Genomic DNA, 18,075 nt, shown 5'->3' on the forward strand with positions numbered 1-18,075 from the left:
GGCAACCGTGTGAGGGGAAAGAAAGTCAAGGAACTGAAAACCACATGCCCCCTCACTCGGCAGCACAAAGGGGTTGTCTGTTGGGAGACATTTGGTGGGAGGCATCGATTGACTCACAGAGTGAAGACTTCCCCTGTCTCCCAGAAAACGAAGAGTTCTGGAGAGGAACTTAGGAGATATTTTAGGGGATTGCACCTCTTCATGCAGAACTGAGGGGCCGGACTGGAGCAGGTCTTTTCTGGCTGCTCCATGACAGTGACCGCCACCCCCACCCCCGCACGCCTTTTCAGGGCTCCAGCTTCACTTTTGCCAGAAAGGCCAGCTTTATTTTTTTCCACGTAATGAGCTCTCTCGCAGATACCCAAACAGGCTTTAATAATGGCAGCTCTTGTTTTAACCAGAGGAAGCTGAGTCAAGTCACTGGAAATGGGCCCGGCGGCTCTGAGAGTCGCAGCAAAGCGATCTTGCAATCAGCTCGAAAATGAATGAGACGCGGCCTCCTCAGCGCTGGCTGCTTTGGTCGTTGATGAGTTTCCTGCACACATTGTCAAGAAGGGAACAGTTGGCAGCGGCTTCCCGTTGCTATGGGTGGTGCAGGGCATGATGCCCAGCTGCCCCCTAGTTGGCCAAGGGCTTGGCTTCTGCAGGGACCTTGATGGGCCTTCTGGTGCTGAGAAAAGTTAATTTCCCCAGGACTCTCTCCTCTTTTCTTCTAATGAACAATTTTAAAAGTTTTATTTTCTTGTCTGCTTATGATTTGAGTTATTTCACATGCAGAAATTCCACGGGACTGTCTTATTTGTGAATTGTCTTCCCAGTGCACCCCTCTCTCTCCTGTTAATTGCATAGTCACAAACAGTATCATGTGACCTGTATGTTTACGTCTGTTGTTGTTGTATTGTCTTTGCAGTCGAAATCAGCTGTCTGCCCTGCCCGCCTGCCTGTGTGGTCTGCCTCTCAAAGTCTTAATTGCAAGTAACAACAAACTTGGATCTCTGCCAGAAGAGATCGGGCAGCTCAAACAGTTAATGGAGTTGGTACGTCACTGATTTTTAAGATACTCTTTCTTGTTCTTTATCGCTGGGTTATTGTCTAGGAGGATAGTCAGAGAGATATTTTGCTGTTTTGCTGTAGGGGGTCAGACGAGGATGAGCCTGGATTGGGGGAGGACTGTGGGTAAGGAAGATGAAGAGTGGAATGGTCCCGGCCGTACTGTGACAGACAGGCTTCCTGAAATGGCCTGTTTCCTGTCCTCTACACTTCCTCGTGTTGTACAACCCCTAATCATGACCACCTATCACTCTGTAGCTAGATCACTCCCCCCGTCCCTAATCCCACATAAGCTTGTGATAAATTATGGATAAACTGGCAGACTGTAGCCACATCAGATAATAGTCCTCCCTTTACATTTCTGCATATATGTGAGAAGTGTTCTGGTTCTGTCGGGATCTTAGTAACCATTGCCTCAAATCTATGTAACTTTGAAGCATGAGTCTGTTCTCAGGGATGAAGGAGATGTTCAGATAGCTGAAATGGGTTGCCATTGTATAGCTGAGGCAGTGTGTACCCTAGAGATGCACTGTTCTATTTCAGCTCTTTCACGACTGACTTACCTTGTTTCCAGCACAGGAAAGGGTGAATCATTCCCTAGACTTGAACTGAGAAAAAAATGGGTGAATCAAGAGATTTAAATGTGTGGTCAGGCTAAAACAAAAGAATCATAATCTGTCCTCCAAGTAAATATCATTCCAGGATGATCTTTCCACGCACAGAGCTTGATGCAGTTATAACCCTGAAAAGTGGCTTCGTTCCTGTGGATTCCCATCTAGAATACTAATGTCCAAAATAGTGCTCTTGGCTACCAACTCCATTTCATTCCCCTGGAGTCTCCCTGAAACCTGGTGGGGGTAGCCTGTGACTCCCCCATAGAGGACCGAGACCTCACACTCAGGTCTGCAGCAGAAAGTGGCCAGACAGTGAACCACTTAGATTACACAAAGATCTGCTTTTACTTTAGTACACAGATGTCCAGAACCATGGCACTGGTCTTTTTCCTCTCCTTTCTATGCTTCTAAGGGTCCCTTAGCCCCCAAGCCTCTTAAATGGTGGGTCAAGACTTCATGTGGGTTTCATGAGTGAAGGGTTGGGGGATGCTGTGAAGTAAAACTGCCCGTAGTAAAACATTTCTGAACGCACAGCCACCAAAAACACATTCAAATCAACTACTTGATGAGTCTGAGGTGTTTGTTTCTGCTCACCCATATTGTTTTTCAGGAAGAAAAGGGTTTTGAGTGGAAAAGGCTAACAAAAGCCCGTAGCCCCCAGATCCCAAATGAAACTTGCCCTGTGGAAGAGGAAGCAGAAACCTACTGGGCATGGCTCAGTCTTGGTTCCTCAGTCTGGTACTAGCTCGGGGTCCCCTGGCCTCTCCCGACTCTGTACTGACACCCAGTGCACACGATCACTATGTCCAGATGCTGCCCAAGGAGGGTGATGCTGGCAGGAGGAGGATGCTGATTTGGGCAGACACCCCATTCCTGCCACCAACATCACCATTACAGAGTTTGTGCACAGGGTAGAGAATGGTTGATTCAGCTTTGGCGTTGGGAAGGTCTAAGGAAAGAGACTCTGAGAAGGCCCTAATGTACATCCAGAGTCTTTCAAAACAAAACAAAACAAAAATTGCTCCTTTTAAGAGTATTAAGCCTCAAAATCCAAATTACCTAATTTTTGGGTCAAGTATTGCAAGCTCCAAATGAATAACAAGTTAATCTTTTTTTCCTGCTTCTTGGACTCTGGGCTGGGCGGCACACTTCTGAGGTCAGTCTCCTGGAACCTTTTGGCAGCCGGAAAGTGTTTCTGTCCCCATGAACCCTGGCAGAGGCCGGCGGAGAGCCACAGTCAGCGTGCTGCTGGGTCTGCAGACCAGCTTTCCTGTGAATAGGTGGCACATATGCTGAGCTCTGGAACCAGCTCCACGGGGTGTTAGGCTTTCCTCAAGCACCCGGGGCCAGCCGCTGGGTTGGCGTGTGGCAACAGTAGAGCAGCGGCACCGTCTCCAGCCTCCAAATGGGCTGTGGGGTGTTGTAAGGGACAGCCTGGTAGCTGGCCAGTTTGGAGTCCAGCTCTGCCTCTTGGTTTCAGCCCTGCCTTCAGTGGGCCCGTCTCTGTGTCTTTTCTCCAGTACAGTAACCGTGTGGCACTGGAGTCTAGAGTGTTACCGCCATAGGGACGTTAAAAGCCATCAAGTCCTAACTTGCTTCTTACAGATGAAACCCATGGCAGAGCTGAGCAGCCTGTGGAAGATCTGCCTGGGATAGCACCTGTCACCTGAGTTGAAACTCAACCACACTAGCCTAGAAAAAGTGAATGCAAGCAGCGAATGCAACTTAAAATGTTAATTGTCACAGTTTTAAGCAACATTAACAAAGAAACATGTGAGGGCCTGGGTGATAGTTCAAAGGGCTGGAGCACAGGTGTTTGTACTTGGGAGGCCAGATTTTACTCTTCAGCACCACATGGTCGATCCCGAGTCCCATGACAGGAGTAGCCCCAGAGCAACCACTGGCTGTCACCCCCAAACAAAAATAAGTAGGCAGGAGTTAAAATAAATTTTAATAGTATTTTATTGAATCCAAGATAGCTAAAGGGTATATTTTAGCTATCTTGTATATCAGACGTCTATATGATAAACAGTAACAATAACAGGCCTCATTTCCCTCACCCTGAAAGAGCCCCCAGTATTGCAGCGTTGGGAAGGACGAATAAGGAGAGGCTACTAAAATCTCAGGGCTGGGACGAATGGAGGTGTTACTGCGCCTGTTCGAGCAAATTGATGAACAACGGGATGACAGGTGATACAAGTGATATGATATCGAGTTGAAAGGGGTTATCTTCTTTTATCTACGAGAATTCTTTGAAATTTAGTGTGCAGTTCACACTGATGTCGCATCACAGATGGAACTGAGCCCATTTTTCATGTTCAGCAGTTTTGTCTGTTCCGACTGGGTTTGAAGAAGCCTGTGTTCTTTCTGCTTTACCCTGGGTATGGGCAAACATGGCCTTTATGAACATTTATTTTTGAGTAGCCCAAGAGAAAGCTCAAGTGATAGAACTCAGGGCAAGCATGCATGAAGACCTGAGCTTTTTATCCCTAATATCTCATGGTTCCTGACAGCACTGGATGTGGACCCAGCCCCCTATATTGCTGGATGTGACCCTTCTAAAGAACAACTAAACCAACCAAAAACATTTATTTATGAAGTCGGTAAAAATTGACCTTGTTGCATTATTTATAAGGGGTGACTGGCCTTGCTTAAGGTCACATGCTAAAAAAAGATTAGTTTCCATTCACAGTTATCTTTCCTATCTTTTTTGCTTAAAATAGTAACGTTACTATAGGTGACCTCCTCAAATAATTTTTAGCTATCAGTTGGAAAAAAATTCCCTGGGGATCCTGACGTAATTCTAGAACCGTGTGGGAGGCATCTGTTTTGTAGCTTCATAGTAACTAAGTTGTTTAAAACTTGGGAGTTCCATTTTCAGAGCACCTTAAAGGCCACTGCTGTGCTGATAAGAATCTCTCTGCTTCCTAGGCTCTTAAGCATTGTTCACTATTTTTGGAAGAAATTATTTTGATGTTTCATATTAGACTCAGTATCTTAAACTGAATGGTGAATTCTCTTTTCTTCCAAGTGTGAGAGAGAGAGCACATTCCAGAGACAACTTAAGCCAGAGAAAAAATATAGCAGCCTAGGTTCCATCCCCAGCATCACGTATGGTCCCCCAGGAAGGTCTGAGAGTGATCCTTGAGCACAGAGTCAGGAGTAATATCTCAGCAATGTTGGGTGTGTCCCCAAAACAAAAGTCAGCATAAGCTTAAAAAACAAAAATACCACAGCTAGCCACAAGAAATCCTTTCTAGTTTTGAGAAAATTTGGTATTGAAAACACAATTTTAGCATCTTAAATGTGTCACAATGGTCTAGAATCTTAAGCTTAAATCCATTCCCATTCAGGGTTGACAGCCTTCTGGATTTGTGCAGGAGTAAATATGGGAGTATTTCTTGTCCCTCCTTCCATGAAGAAGCCTGTAGAAGAACTCCTGAGGCATATTTTTCTTACTGTTTTGCTTGTGTTTGAAGCAAGGTAGTTTTTATTGAATAAAACTTGCTTAGAAAGGCATAAGAGGAGAGAAAGAGGGGAAATTTGTTCAAGAAAGAACACAGGCTTCTGCAGAGTAGAATTAAGCAGGCAAAGAAACATGGAGACAAGCAAGTGAGATATGTGTTCAGGGGAGAACACAGATTGAAGAGCAAACTTTTTTCTATATTTTTGGGTCATACCCAGCAATGCTCAGGTATTACTCCTGGCTCTGCACTAAGGAATTACTCCTGGTGGGGCTCAGGGAACCGATGGGATGCTAGGGATTGACCCCGGGTCAGCCACCTGCTAGGCAAATGCCCTACCTGTTGTGCTATTGCTATAGCTTCCTTCCTTTATTCCTCCCTCCCTTCCTCTGTCCCTCTCTCCCTCCTTCCCTCCCCCTCCCTCCCTCCCTCCCTCCCTCCCTTCCTCCCTCCTTCCCTCCTTCCCTCCCTCCCTTCCTTCCATCCATCCTTCCCCACTGGAGTTTGCATTTTTCTTTGGAGTTCTCTGGAGTGTTTTTTCCATTTGTGGCAGACTCTGAGCAGCTGAAAGTGAATCAGAGATGATTACAAAAATAGGGTGTGGTGCAAATGGACATTGTCTGTCTGAAAGTCTCTTCACTGAGGAACCATGAGAGACGGGGGTGGAGGTGTCAGTAGAATTCTCTTGTTGATTTTACCTCATTTTTACTCATTAAAGTCATGTTACTGTATTTGGAACATGTGTACTATATTTTTGGACACACATATTTTTTTCATTATCATGCCTAAAGGATAAAGCATGTTAACTGGAAGAGATGCCATATGTTATAATGAACAAACACAAGTTCTATGTTATGATTCTGCTAGAGTATAGCACATTTGTAATGGGGCATATGCAAAAGATCATTGAGTTATTCAATGATCTTTGAATAAACGGAAATAAGTTTTCGTGAACTTGAGAACTTACTGGGGTCCAGTGAAGTCAGTCACTTGTTTGCATTTTTCACAACTCTTTCTCCCTCAACTCACGCAGTGTGTTGAAATTGTGTCTTCACTCTTTACACAAGAGAGCCCAGCATCACCAGTTTTGGAAACCTGCTTTTACACTCCAAACCCTGGAGGCTCACTCAAATGATAGTTGATTGAAAAGTTACATTTCCCGATCTATTTGCAAACACTATTTTTTGTTTTCCTTTGCATCAAATATCTTAAAGTATGGAGATTTTGGATTCAAAAATAGATCAGAGAGAGAGAATACAAGGGATCGCCCTGCCACAGAGGCAGGGTGGGATGGGAGGGATGGGGGTGGGAGGGATATTATCCATGGTGGTGGAAAATGGGCACTGGTGGAGGGATGTATAATCTAAACCCAAGCACAAAAAATTGTAAATCTACAACTGTACCTCATGGTGTTTAAAAAAAAAATTTCGGAATTTCAAAAAAAAAAAAGATTAAAAAAAAATAGATCAGCGACACTGGTTGTATTGAGCAACTTCTGAGGAAAATATAGCCTTCATTATTTTTGTGCATAGCATTCCAGTCTCTGAGGTCAGACATAAGTTCATGTGTCTGCCAGATCATTCCTGCATCCATCTTCTTCTGGAAGTGTTTCCTCACTTCTCTGGTTTCTGTGGGACAATTGGAATCCCATGGCTTTGGCAGGGTCCCCTTTTTTGCTCCTATTTAGGCCTTTCTTAAGAAAAGCAGTGGGAAGGGTTTTGTGTTTGTGGATGTATGGAAGGTGTGAATCAGACTAGCATTTTTACTAGCATCCCTCAGGGATTTTGCGGTTATAATTTACTGTGCCAAAGTTTAAATAAAATATAATTTTTTTCATAAAAAAACTAATATTTTTGACCCAAGACTTGTAAGTATTTACTTGCTACAAAATTAAAATTGCTATTACTCCTATGTCAGTTAGTTTCTTTCTTTTTCTTTTTTATTAAACCACCATGAGATACACAGCTACAAAGTTGTTCATGATTGGGTTTCAGTCATATAATGTTCCAACACCTGTCCTTTCATCAGTGTACATTTCCTACCACCAGTGTTCCCAGTTTTTCCACCACCAACTCCCTGCCCTCTAAGTCTGCCTTTATGGCAGGGAGTTCTCTGTCTTTGTCTCTGTCTCTCTCTCTCTCTATCTCTCTGTCTCTCTCTCTTTCTCTCTCTCAACTTTTGAGCATTATGGTTTGCAGTACAAGTATGGAAAGGTCATCATGTACATCTCTTTACCTACTTTCAGCTCTCAATTCTTGTCCAGGGTTGTCATTTCTATCACTGTCCTAGTGGTCCCTTCTCTATCCTAACTGCCCTCCCTGACTTCCGTCAAGCTTCTAACTGTGGGCCAATTCTCCTGGACCTGGTTTCTACTGTCCGTGGGTATTAGTCTCATACTATGTTTTTTTATATCCCACAAATGAGTGTATCATGCTGTGTCTGTCCCTCTCTTTCTGACTCATTTCACTCAGCATGATACTCTCCATGTCCATTCACTTATAAGCAAAAAGTATGACTTCATTTTTGCTGGTGGCTGTATAGTATTTCGTTGTGTAGATGTACTATAATTTCTTTATCCAATTGTCTATTCTCAGGCACTCAGGTTGTTTCCAGATTCTTGCCATTGTGAGTAGTGCTGCAATGAACATAGAAGTATAGATGGCATTTCTGTTTTGGGCTTTTGGAGCCCCAGGGTATATTCCCAGAAGTGGTATTGTTGGATCATATGGAAGCTCAATTTCTAGTTTTTGAGTTAAGTTTCTATTAAACAGTCTCTACATTAATCATGAACTGGTAAATTCCCTGATATTGGAAGGAAATTATAATTATTTTGTCTCGCCCCATATATAAACACGGAAAGGCCTAGACATTTTCCTCAAGTCTGCACAGTATCCCTCTCCAAAAAAAAAAAAAATGGGGGGGGTTGGATCACATGATTTGAGGTCAATGTTGGTAGCTTACATTTCCTTTCCTGTCAGAATGTCTGTATTTCCTTCACTTACATAAAAAGCTAAATCACTTAATCACTTAATCACTTAATCCCCGTTATTCATCGATTTATTCGAGCGGGTGCCAGTAACGTCTCCATTCATCCCGGTTGCGTGCTAGCGTAGCCCAATGGTATCTGTTCGTTTTAGGAACATGTAGAGCCTCAAACCGATCATTTAGGGTCTTGACGAAGAAGTCTGACCATCTTATAGGTGGCCGTCCACGTGATCTTTTGATGTCTCGTGGAATCCAATCAGTAATGGCTCTAGTCCAGTGGTTGTCTGTAAACCTCATTACATGTCCAGCCCATCTGATTTTTGATGCCTTGGCAAATGAGACAGCGTCCCTGATTCTTGAGCGTTGACGAAGATCAGAACTCCGGATTCTATCTCTCATTTGAGTGAATCGTGATATTCCAAGCATAGTTCTTTCGATTCCTCTTTGAGAGACCCGAATAGTGTTCTCATCCTGTTTTCGTAGGGTCCAGGTCTCTGAGGCATATGTTAATGCAGGAAGAATAGTGGAATCAAAGAGATGTGCTCGTAGCTGGAGGTTCTTTGTCCTTATAGTTATTTCTTCAATGCTCTTGAAGGCATTCCAAGCCGCTCTCTTCCTCCTGCGTAACTCAGGTGCCAGGTCATTCATCATGTTGATTTCTCGACCTAAGTATATATAACTGTTGCATTCGGAGATGGTGGTTCCGTTGAGAGCGAATGGAGCGTCAGGAACAAGGCTGTTTCTCATAAACATTGTCTTCGTAAGATTCAGCTGTAGTCCGACCTTTCCACACTCACAGTCAAAGTCCGCAAGCATTTGTGCCGCTTGGCTGATGTTTGGTGTTATTAGAACGATGTCATCAGCAAAGCGGAGGTGGTGTAGTTGCCGACCATCTATCTTCATTCCCATGTTTTCCCATTCTAGTCGTCGCATGATGTTCTCGAGGGTGGCACTGAAGAGTTTTGGTGAAATGGTATCACCCTGCCGAACCCCTCTCTTGATATGGATGATTACTTCTTTGTAGAATGGTGAGATCTTGGTAGTGAATCCGCAATAGAGCTCACGAAGGATCCTGATGTATTGAGTTTGTACGCCCTGATTGGCTAGGGCTTCCATGACCGCTTCCGTCTCAACAGAATCAAAGGCCTTCTTTAAATCAATGAACGTTAGACAGAGCGGCATCTTGAACTCCCGAGATACCTCAATGAGCTTGGTTATTGTGTGGATATGGTCAATGGTACTGAATCCTTTTCGGAATCCAGCTTGTTCACATGGTTGTCCTTCATCTAGTGTTCTGCTAAATGTATTTAAAAAATACAAGTTATACAATAAGGCAACCACATTCAGTGTTTGAAAATATAGAAAACAGAGTGGAAGCAAAGTTGCTTAGGAGAAAGCCATGTGCTACTCCACAGCCTGGCTTGGTCTGCCTGCTCTCACTGCAGTTTCTATCCAAGATCATCTTGATATAGTATTTATGTTGGTTTTCACTGAAGGGCACTCCTCAAGAAGACAATTCGAGGGAGTAGAGAGCTAAGTACAGAGGCTAAGGTGATTGCGTTGCACATAGCCAACTCTAGCTAGATTCCTGGCATCATAGAGCCCTTCAAGGATCTCCAGGAGTGATCCTGAACACAGAGCCAGGGATAAATCCTGAGCACTATCGGTGTGGGGTATGGCCTCAAAACAAAACAAAACAACAAAATGCTTTTAATCGTTTATATAATGACGCTTTCCCAAAAATGAACTTTTCCTAGTCTAATGATCCCTAATTTTGTTCTGATGTTTTAAATTCTGTCCTTTATCTGAAGGTAAATTAGCAACTGTACTTAGTCAACAAAAAATGTTATCAGTTTCCAATATGCAATTTCCAATATGCATTTTATTCTTTTGTAGGCTTTTTCTTCTTTTATTTTTTTGCCTAGAACGGGTTGTGAGGAAGTGAGAATCCATATTGTAAAGGTTTTACTTCTTTAACCCAAAATCATGTTGATTGAACCAGTAATGAGAAAAAATATGTTTTTAGGTCGTAGTATTTTTTTCGCCCGCATGGCAGAGCCTGGCAAGCTACCCATGTTGTATTCGATATGCCAAACACAGTAACAACAAAGTCTCCAATGGAGACGTTACTGGGCCCGCTCGAGCAAATCGATGAACAACGGGAGGACAGTGACAGTGACAGTATTTTTTTCATAATAAAATTAAATTTAATTTCATAAATATGTTGAGCATTTATATCAATATATATATTTATTAGATTCATTTCTGTATAATAAAAATAAAATTAGCAACTATTTATGACATTCTTATAATGACTCTTTGGGGTATGCTTCATCTTATGGTCTCATATAGTAAATATATGGTGATTTGATTTTACTGAAGCTTGGAATAATTATCCTGTAAGACATAGCTTAGGGCTAATAGACAGTTCAGAAGGGATTCATTTGACTATTCTGAGAAACCACTGCATCTGGAATTCATAGTTTGGTCAATTCTAACTAATTGCAGAAGGTTTAGGCATTAGTTTTGTGTACTTTATATTCCAAAATATTTTTTTCTTTAACTTAACACTACAATAAAGCCAGACAGTATCTTAGGTTAATTATGGGCAGATAATGTTCTAGGCCAGTGTTTCTAAAATTTTCAACCTTGATCCCCTGGGAATATCCTGGAGACCCACAAGGAGCCATGTGACACTCCCCACTCTCCCCCAGATGACAAACGCTATTTTGGAGAGCCTTGCCATTCTAGGAATTTGACTTTTATATCTTCTGAACTGAAATGTTTTAGTACAGAAGTTATTGGACTATTATCCTCTCTTTCCACCTCCTCATTCCCCAAGTCATTAAGACGTAATTGCCCGTAGGGTTCTAATTTTAATTTTAGGCAAGTTCCAGTATCCAGGAGGGGATACAGCTTGCACAGTTTTCTCACTCATGAGTGTCTTCACTTATGAGCTAGATCTGCCATGGCCCCCGGCCCCACCACAAGCCACTTTACTGTGGCAGGACGGGAAGTATCTGACAGCAGAGCAGAGGGCCACTAAAATAATTTGACCTTCACAATACATCATTCAACATTTGAATGGACAATTGGACTTTGTGCTTCTAATTGTCTACAGATGTCCTGCCCTCTGAATCAGAAAGAAAAACTTGTTTTGATCATTATGTGAAGTACTTGAAGACAAAGTAAATTGGGCAACCCCATTTCCCTACTGGTAAATAAGCATTTAAATTTAGCTGGGAGGAGTTGATTTTTTTGATAAAGCCATTATATCAGAAATCTATGTTGGAAAAATTTACCTTATTTTGAGGGAAACAGTGTGCCCTTATTTCTAGCTAACCAGGGTGAATGCAGCGCACCTGGGATATGGCTGAATTACATCTTCTGTGAGTTCAAGCTAAAAGTGTACTGCCTATAAATATATCTCTTAATTGTTGTTTCCCTTTTCTTTTTGGGGGGGGGGTCATGGTTCCAGGAATTGAACCCGTGTCTCCTTGGCAAGTGCTCTTCCAGTGAGCCACACCTTTTACTCTTTGGCTCCCCTTTTCTCCTAATTTATTTTTAGAGAGTAACTTTTCAAAATTATTTTCTGAGACTTAAATTCATACATTACAGATTTAGAGTTTTTGTGTATCTCAAAAGGGTCTTTCTTAAAATGTCACTCCTAGACTTAGGAAAACTTAGAGGTCAGTTACATGAATTCTCTTAAGCAATGACAAATAATTCTCAAGAATTTCCTTCCTCCAGATATCACCAGTATTGCTGTACCAAATCATGAGCTTAATACAATGGTTGAATCTTACAGATTTCTATGGCTTTACATGTGTAATAATTGTGGGAGTCTTGTTTTAAAATAGAAGCAATGGTACCTCTTGCTGATTTGTAACCTTGTTATGATCAGAAAAGATAATGGTTTCACAGAAAAGAGTTGCTTGTTAATTCGTGACTGGCGAAATGCCACAGTAATTGAGAAATGGCATGCCACTGTTCACTTTGCATCTATGGATATCTGTTCGGAAAGAGAGGGTAGCTTACTGACGCAGAGAAGGGGGAACGGACTGGACAAATCTCTGGACATCCTAATTTTATAATTGCTTCCTCAGACTTTGATGTGTCTGCAGATGTGCTTGTGGGTTTGTTTTTATTGTAAGGATGTTTTTCATTTAAAAAGGTGGGTGTGTGTCTTTTCTGGACCAGGCAAGATGCAGCAGCAGCCAGGTTGGGAATGGTTGACTTTAAACTGGTCTTAATCCGTCATGTGCCATCACCCCACCCCCCACCCCTCATGTTACACAGCTGAGCACAGACAAGCCTGCCTGACTGATCACACTTACATACTTAGCCTTTGTAAACGGAAACTTCGATTCCCTTAGCAGGAGTGATGTTATCCCTCTTCATCAAGTGACATTTATTTAGCACCCTTAGGACCTCAGGCGATTCTCAGGTCAGTGAAGTCATTTTAGATGAGTTTAGAAGGCAGTGATCCCTTAGTTCTGTATTGCCTTACTCTTTCAAGGAGATTGGGGAACTTGGGGGAGCTTGGGAGTGTCCGAGAACAACAGTTCATAAGTTTTTCTCTTCTAAGCAAACGCAAAAAATTTTTACAAAACAAAGCTTTGCTGCCTTCTAAAAAGGGGAAGTGGAAAGGTTATTTGTTTATTCACATTCACAGTTATTTAGAATATTTAAGGACTTGCTCTTACTGGAATCATTTACAGCCTGAAGTTGCACATGATTCTAGATCCTGGGGTCCTAACCAAGAACAAAATAAGCATCATGAAACTTCAGCATATATGACTAGAAATTTCATTCAACATTCTTTGATCCCTTACTTGATACCCAGCAATATGGTCAGCACCAGGAAGATTAAGTGAAAGAAGACATGGTCTCCTTCAGGTAGGACTCAAAGCTTTCAGGATAGGCCAACCATTTGAGCAGAAGAATATGGTCACAGACTCTCTATAGGACCTTAAAGGAAAGGTGGCTAGTTCTTCTTGGGTGCTAGGTCAGAGTGGGAGAGGTGGAAGTCTTGAGAAAAGTTTCAGACAGAAGGTGAGCTTGAATCAAATAATGGAAGATGGGTGGGGGTACAAGAGGGCATTATTAGAAATGGCCGAGTGGGCAGGGAAAGAACGCTGCAAACCTTGGCAGTGTGAAAAACCCGACACAGTGCAACTTGCAAGCAACTATACTGGGACTTGAATACAGGGGGCAAGGGAAGGCATTCAGAGATGGTGAAGCAGAAATAGACCTGAATTGTGGAAACGGTCTTGCCTCACAGTTTGAGACTTTACCCTTCTATTCTTGAGAAACTTTCGCAGATGTATAAGCTGATGGATGATGTGAAATTTAAATTCTGGCAACTCGGGGTGAAGGATGAATCCCAAGCGAATAGTGGTATATGTAACCAATCAGAAAGATCATCATAGCATCTGGCTGAGAGATAGATAATGCTGGTCTAGAATAGGGGAACAGCTGGAGTGGGCTATTGGGTGGAGAATGAAACAAGAGGAAATGGGGTTAGGGCAGATAATAAAGTTATATACGAATATAAATGTTATGACTGTGTTTTGCTTATATCAAGAGGTGGTTCTAGTCAGAGGTTCACAGAGTATTTGTTCTTCAAAAGCAGAAGTGTTGCAATCCACAGAGTTTACTGTCTTGCTTGTATAAAGTATATAAAGATGTTCAGAACCAAAGTTTTTAGAACACTGATGAGAATTCATTTAAAATAGTAGTGTGTCCAAACAGTGCATTAACATTCATAATTCAGCACTGTCAAATGTGTCTGGTCACGTGGGATGCATTGTCTTGTATTTAGAGGTGTGAGTGTAGTTCGTGTCATAACATAGTTCAGCTCGTAACAGTGCCTGTCAGTTCATTCCTAGAGGTAACTCTGACTCTTTAACAGCTTGATGTTTCTGACCTGTTGGGCTCAGAATAATGAGACATGAGTATGTTATGAGAACTAAATAAAATTGAAGAGTGTGAACAGTGCAGGTCAGAGGGCCAGAAAAGTAGCTGCTAGATGCCACTAACATCCTTTTTTCTTCTTTTATCCCTTTCCCCAGAGGATGCAAGGAACATTAAACTTCCCTTTTTGTTTCTGTACTCAGCTTTACTTGTCTGGGGACCTGGAGACTGGAATAAACGTAAATTGTATAATTGCACTAAAATTTAAGTTCCTTGAGGTGATGCCACATGAAAGGCTTGATTTCTTGGGAAAGGGTGTTGATCATATTTTCTCTTTGCCTTTGATACAGGATGTCAGCTGCAATGAGATCACAGCCTTGCCTCAGCAGATAGGTCAATTGAAATCTCTACGGGAACTGAATGTCAGAAGAAATTATCTGAAAGTTTTGCCACAAGGTAACAAAGTGAAGGGTCCTGGTGGGAGGAGGTGTGGAATGATCAGAGAAATCTTTGTGCTTGTTGACATTTGTCAAGAAGGTGACTCCTGGGAGCCGGGAACTTTGCTCAGTGGCTTAGCAAGTGCCCAGGGCAAGTGTGGGGGCCTGAACTTCCGCTTCACTCTTGTACACAGAACCATTCCCCATGTAAGACTGTGTATGTGAAAGTGTGTATTGGTTTGCTCAGGCGATCTAACAAGGCACCACGCCTGAGAGACCTGAGTGGCTTAAACAACAAATCCATTTTCTTGAAATTTAGGTGGTTTGGTAGTCTGGGGGCAAGGTGTCAACTGGTTTGGTTTCTTGGAGGCCTTCCTCCTTGACTTCTGCATCCCCCCTCCCCCTCTGCATCTTATCTCCTCTTCTTGTAATGGCCCCCAGTCCTCTTGAGTTAAGGCCCTTAGTAACTTAATTACTCTACCGAAGACCCTGTCTTCAAATATAGCCATGTTTTGAGGTACTGGGTATTAAATGGCCTGTGAATTTGGATGGTACATCATCTAAGAGGAGGAGAAAGAAATTTATTGTGGTGAGGAGGTGTGTGAATTTCTAAAGCACCCAGCCAGCAGTGGAGTTGGCATGCTTGATCCTGCAGATCTGACTGCAGAGCTCTCTAGGGTTCTACCTTTACTCACAAAGCCTTATTCACAGAACCCCGAGAATCTTGAATCTAGTTCTCAGATGAGGGCACTGCCTCGCAGAAGTAGTTCTTGGTCTGATGTCATGGGTAGGCTCAGACTGTTTCTTGAAGGTTGGAAGCAGGGATTGCCTGCATTGAGTCCCTGGCCTCCACCCAAACTCTATACCTCAGTCAAGCTTGACTTAACCGAATGTCCCTCGCTGCTGTGGGCATTCAGTGTTGGCCTCTCTTGTACACTGTTATGGGCGCAAGTCAAATGATCTTAGTCAAAAATTTGATGCCCTGAATCATTGTTCAAGTCTCTTTGTATATGGTAATGGTTCTGAGTTTTCTTTTGGGGACTTTTTTGTTTGGGCGGGAATCGGAACTAAGTCAGTGAACTGCTGAACGTAGAAGGAATGCTTTCTCCAAAACAGACTCTGGTTTACACAGGTCACCCTGATTGCCTTCGTTTTTATTCCCAGGACACTAGTCTTATCAGGGACACAAGCAATAATTAAAAGGTAGATCTCAAAACAGAAACATGGATTTGGAAATAATCTGCATTTGGTTTATTAAGAGATCTGTTAAGAGATATTAAATATCTATTAAGAGATACTTGAGACCTGTCTGATTTTCTATTACTATGTGCCTGTTTATTATGTGCCTATTATTATGTGCCTGTACCTACTGCTTAAAAAAATGCATCATTGTTAAAGGCAAAAAAATAAGAACAAAAAGTAAATGGGGCTCATGAAAGGATAAGAGCTCTGTAAATGTGATATGCTTTATGGAAAGGAGATGCAAGTGCCTGCCTGCTATCTTTGCCTTATTGTGCTGATTAACATTTTAAAGTAAAGAATTAATAACACTTTCAGCACTAAAAAGTCATGCTTTATTTTTAAATGACTTGGTATAAAAATTCTTGAGTTTTTCTTCTTTCATGTGTATTCCCACTTTTTTTTAATGTATAAGTTTTTTTTTTTTCAGCAAATACAAAGGGAACACACTCAGGAAATTTGTAACCTTTCATGTAACCTTTAATAACGTTAAAGAAATTTTTATTAGATTTAAGCTCTCCTTTTAATCATTAAAATATAATCACAAATAATTGGACCCTCATTTTCCAAGGGAAAATTTCACATAAATCATTTTACAGTTGCTGGTAATAGTTTAGAAGTGTATAGAAAGAAATGCATCTGCTGAAATCTAGTCTTTTCGTTTCTCTCATCACACTTTATTCTCTTTCCTTAAAAGCATTCCTTTCCCTAGGAAGACCAGCTACAATTTCTGTATGTTCCATAATTATGTTTTCTCAGTTTAAATATTTTAAAATACACTCAAAGTTACAAGTTAAGTGTATTTTTTTCTTTCTAAATAATTTCCTGAATATCAAGTTTCCTCTCCCCCCCCCCCCCCCCCAACACCATTAACAAAAGCACATTGATAATGTTCTCAGGCTTTGAGTTAAAAAAAACTCCCTATTGACTTGCTTGTTTGGCCTTCCTGAGCACCTCTCCTCATATGCTTTTAATTTGAGGAGGAAGGAGCAGTTTGTGGCCCTTAGTAATAGCCTGTATCGGTTTTGTGGTGCTTTTGCCCTTTTGCCTTTTACTGCAACTACTGCATAAGTAGACCATATTTTGTTTTTTCTAAGACTAGAATATATAGTAGATTTAAGTAGCCATTCATTGTCCCGTCTTCGTGTGTGTGTGTGTGTGTGTGTTGTGTATGTTTGTGTATGAGAGAAAGAGAGAGAGAGAGTGTGTGTGTGTGTGTATGTTTTTGAAAAGGGGGTGAAAGAGTTGAGATAAGGGAGGGATGCATTCTTTTCTATTTCTCTTTCCCTTCTGCTTTGTTTTTTTTTGATCTCTCCTGGGCAGAAGTTATCGTTTTCAGTTCCATTTTCTAGCTCTGAAACTGTCAATTTCTAATTTTCTAAAAATGAACTTAAGGATGGTCATTGTGTTCCAAGGGAACATGATAGGCACTGTCATTATGGAAGCCATGCTTTTCTCCACAGACCTGCATTTTTGCCTCCTTCCTCTCTTTCCGTTTCCAGGAACTTACACCCTAGTCTGTCTTTAAAAGCCTTTCTTTTATCTGGCAAAGAGCTGCCAGATACTCAGAACCCAGTTTGGATATTGTCATCAAATCAGTCAACTTAAATTTTGCAAATCAACTTAACCAGCTCAGAGACAAAGTATTATTCTCAGGGATCCTCAGGGTTTACTCCAAGAAGCTAGTCCTCTGCTTTATAGTTCCTCCAGTTCTTACACCTATTTTTGAAACAGACTGCGAGTGAAAAAGGGACTGTCTTACTTCTCTTTTCTTCAGGAGTGTCTGGATTCCCTGTTGACCTCCAAGTCTACGTAGCTCTGTCTGCTCTCTCACTCCCTCTTACCCTTCCTGCTGCTCAAAGCCTCTTCATCCCGGCCACCTGCAGGCTGAAGTGGCCAGAGGGAGGTCACTTATCCTGATTCTGGGGTAGGGTGGAGGTAGAACTGGATTGGGGTGATTTAAAATGCACCCAATTTTCTTGATTTCTTTTGCACAGTCTCTATCGGGGAACTGAACTGGGGGCCCGCTCCTCTGCCTCCATTGTAATAATTTACTTCTTACTTTATAAATAAAGCACTTCCCTGAGTTCTGAAAGAAGGAAAGTCCCTGATAAGCCCAGAGCAAGCTGAATTTAGAGAAGGAACCTGGCTTCTGATAAAGACTTGCTGGGTGTGACTTGGAGGGTGAAGAGGCAGGTGGAGTAAAGCAGCACGTAGGGAGAGGGGGGTGACTCTCATTTAATTAGGCCACTGCCAAGGGGTCGTTTTTTATGCCAATCTTGTCTTCCTCTAGGTAGGACCCCCTTGTGCTTTAAACTAGTATGTTTTACCCTTAGCATGTCCCAAACACAAGTGAAGAGGCCCTTCTAA

General features: G+C 42.0%; 1 protein-coding gene across 4 annotated transcripts in view; it reads left to right on the top strand.

Moving 5' to 3' along the window:
• LRCH1 (leucine rich repeats and calponin homology domain containing 1) overlaps positions 1-18,075 on the top strand; it is a 219,602-nt gene that overhangs the window by 131,800 nt on the left and 69,727 nt on the right. For all 4 annotated transcript variants that reach the window (XM_056109670.1, XM_056109672.1, XM_056109669.1 and 1 more), the window contains exons 3-4: positions 911-1,037; positions 14,380-14,485. In XM_056109670.1, coding sequence (XP_055965645.1) covers positions 911-1,037; positions 14,380-14,485 — 233 coding nt within the window. The remainder of the gene's footprint in view (positions 1-910; positions 1,038-14,379; positions 14,486-18,075) is intronic.

This window comes from Sorex fumeus, unplaced genomic scaffold, assembly GCF_029834395.1.
Source record: "Sorex fumeus unplaced genomic scaffold, SorFum_2.1 ptg000008l, whole genome shotgun sequence".
Lineage (NCBI taxonomy): Eukaryota > Metazoa > Chordata > Mammalia > Eulipotyphla > Soricidae > Sorex > Sorex fumeus.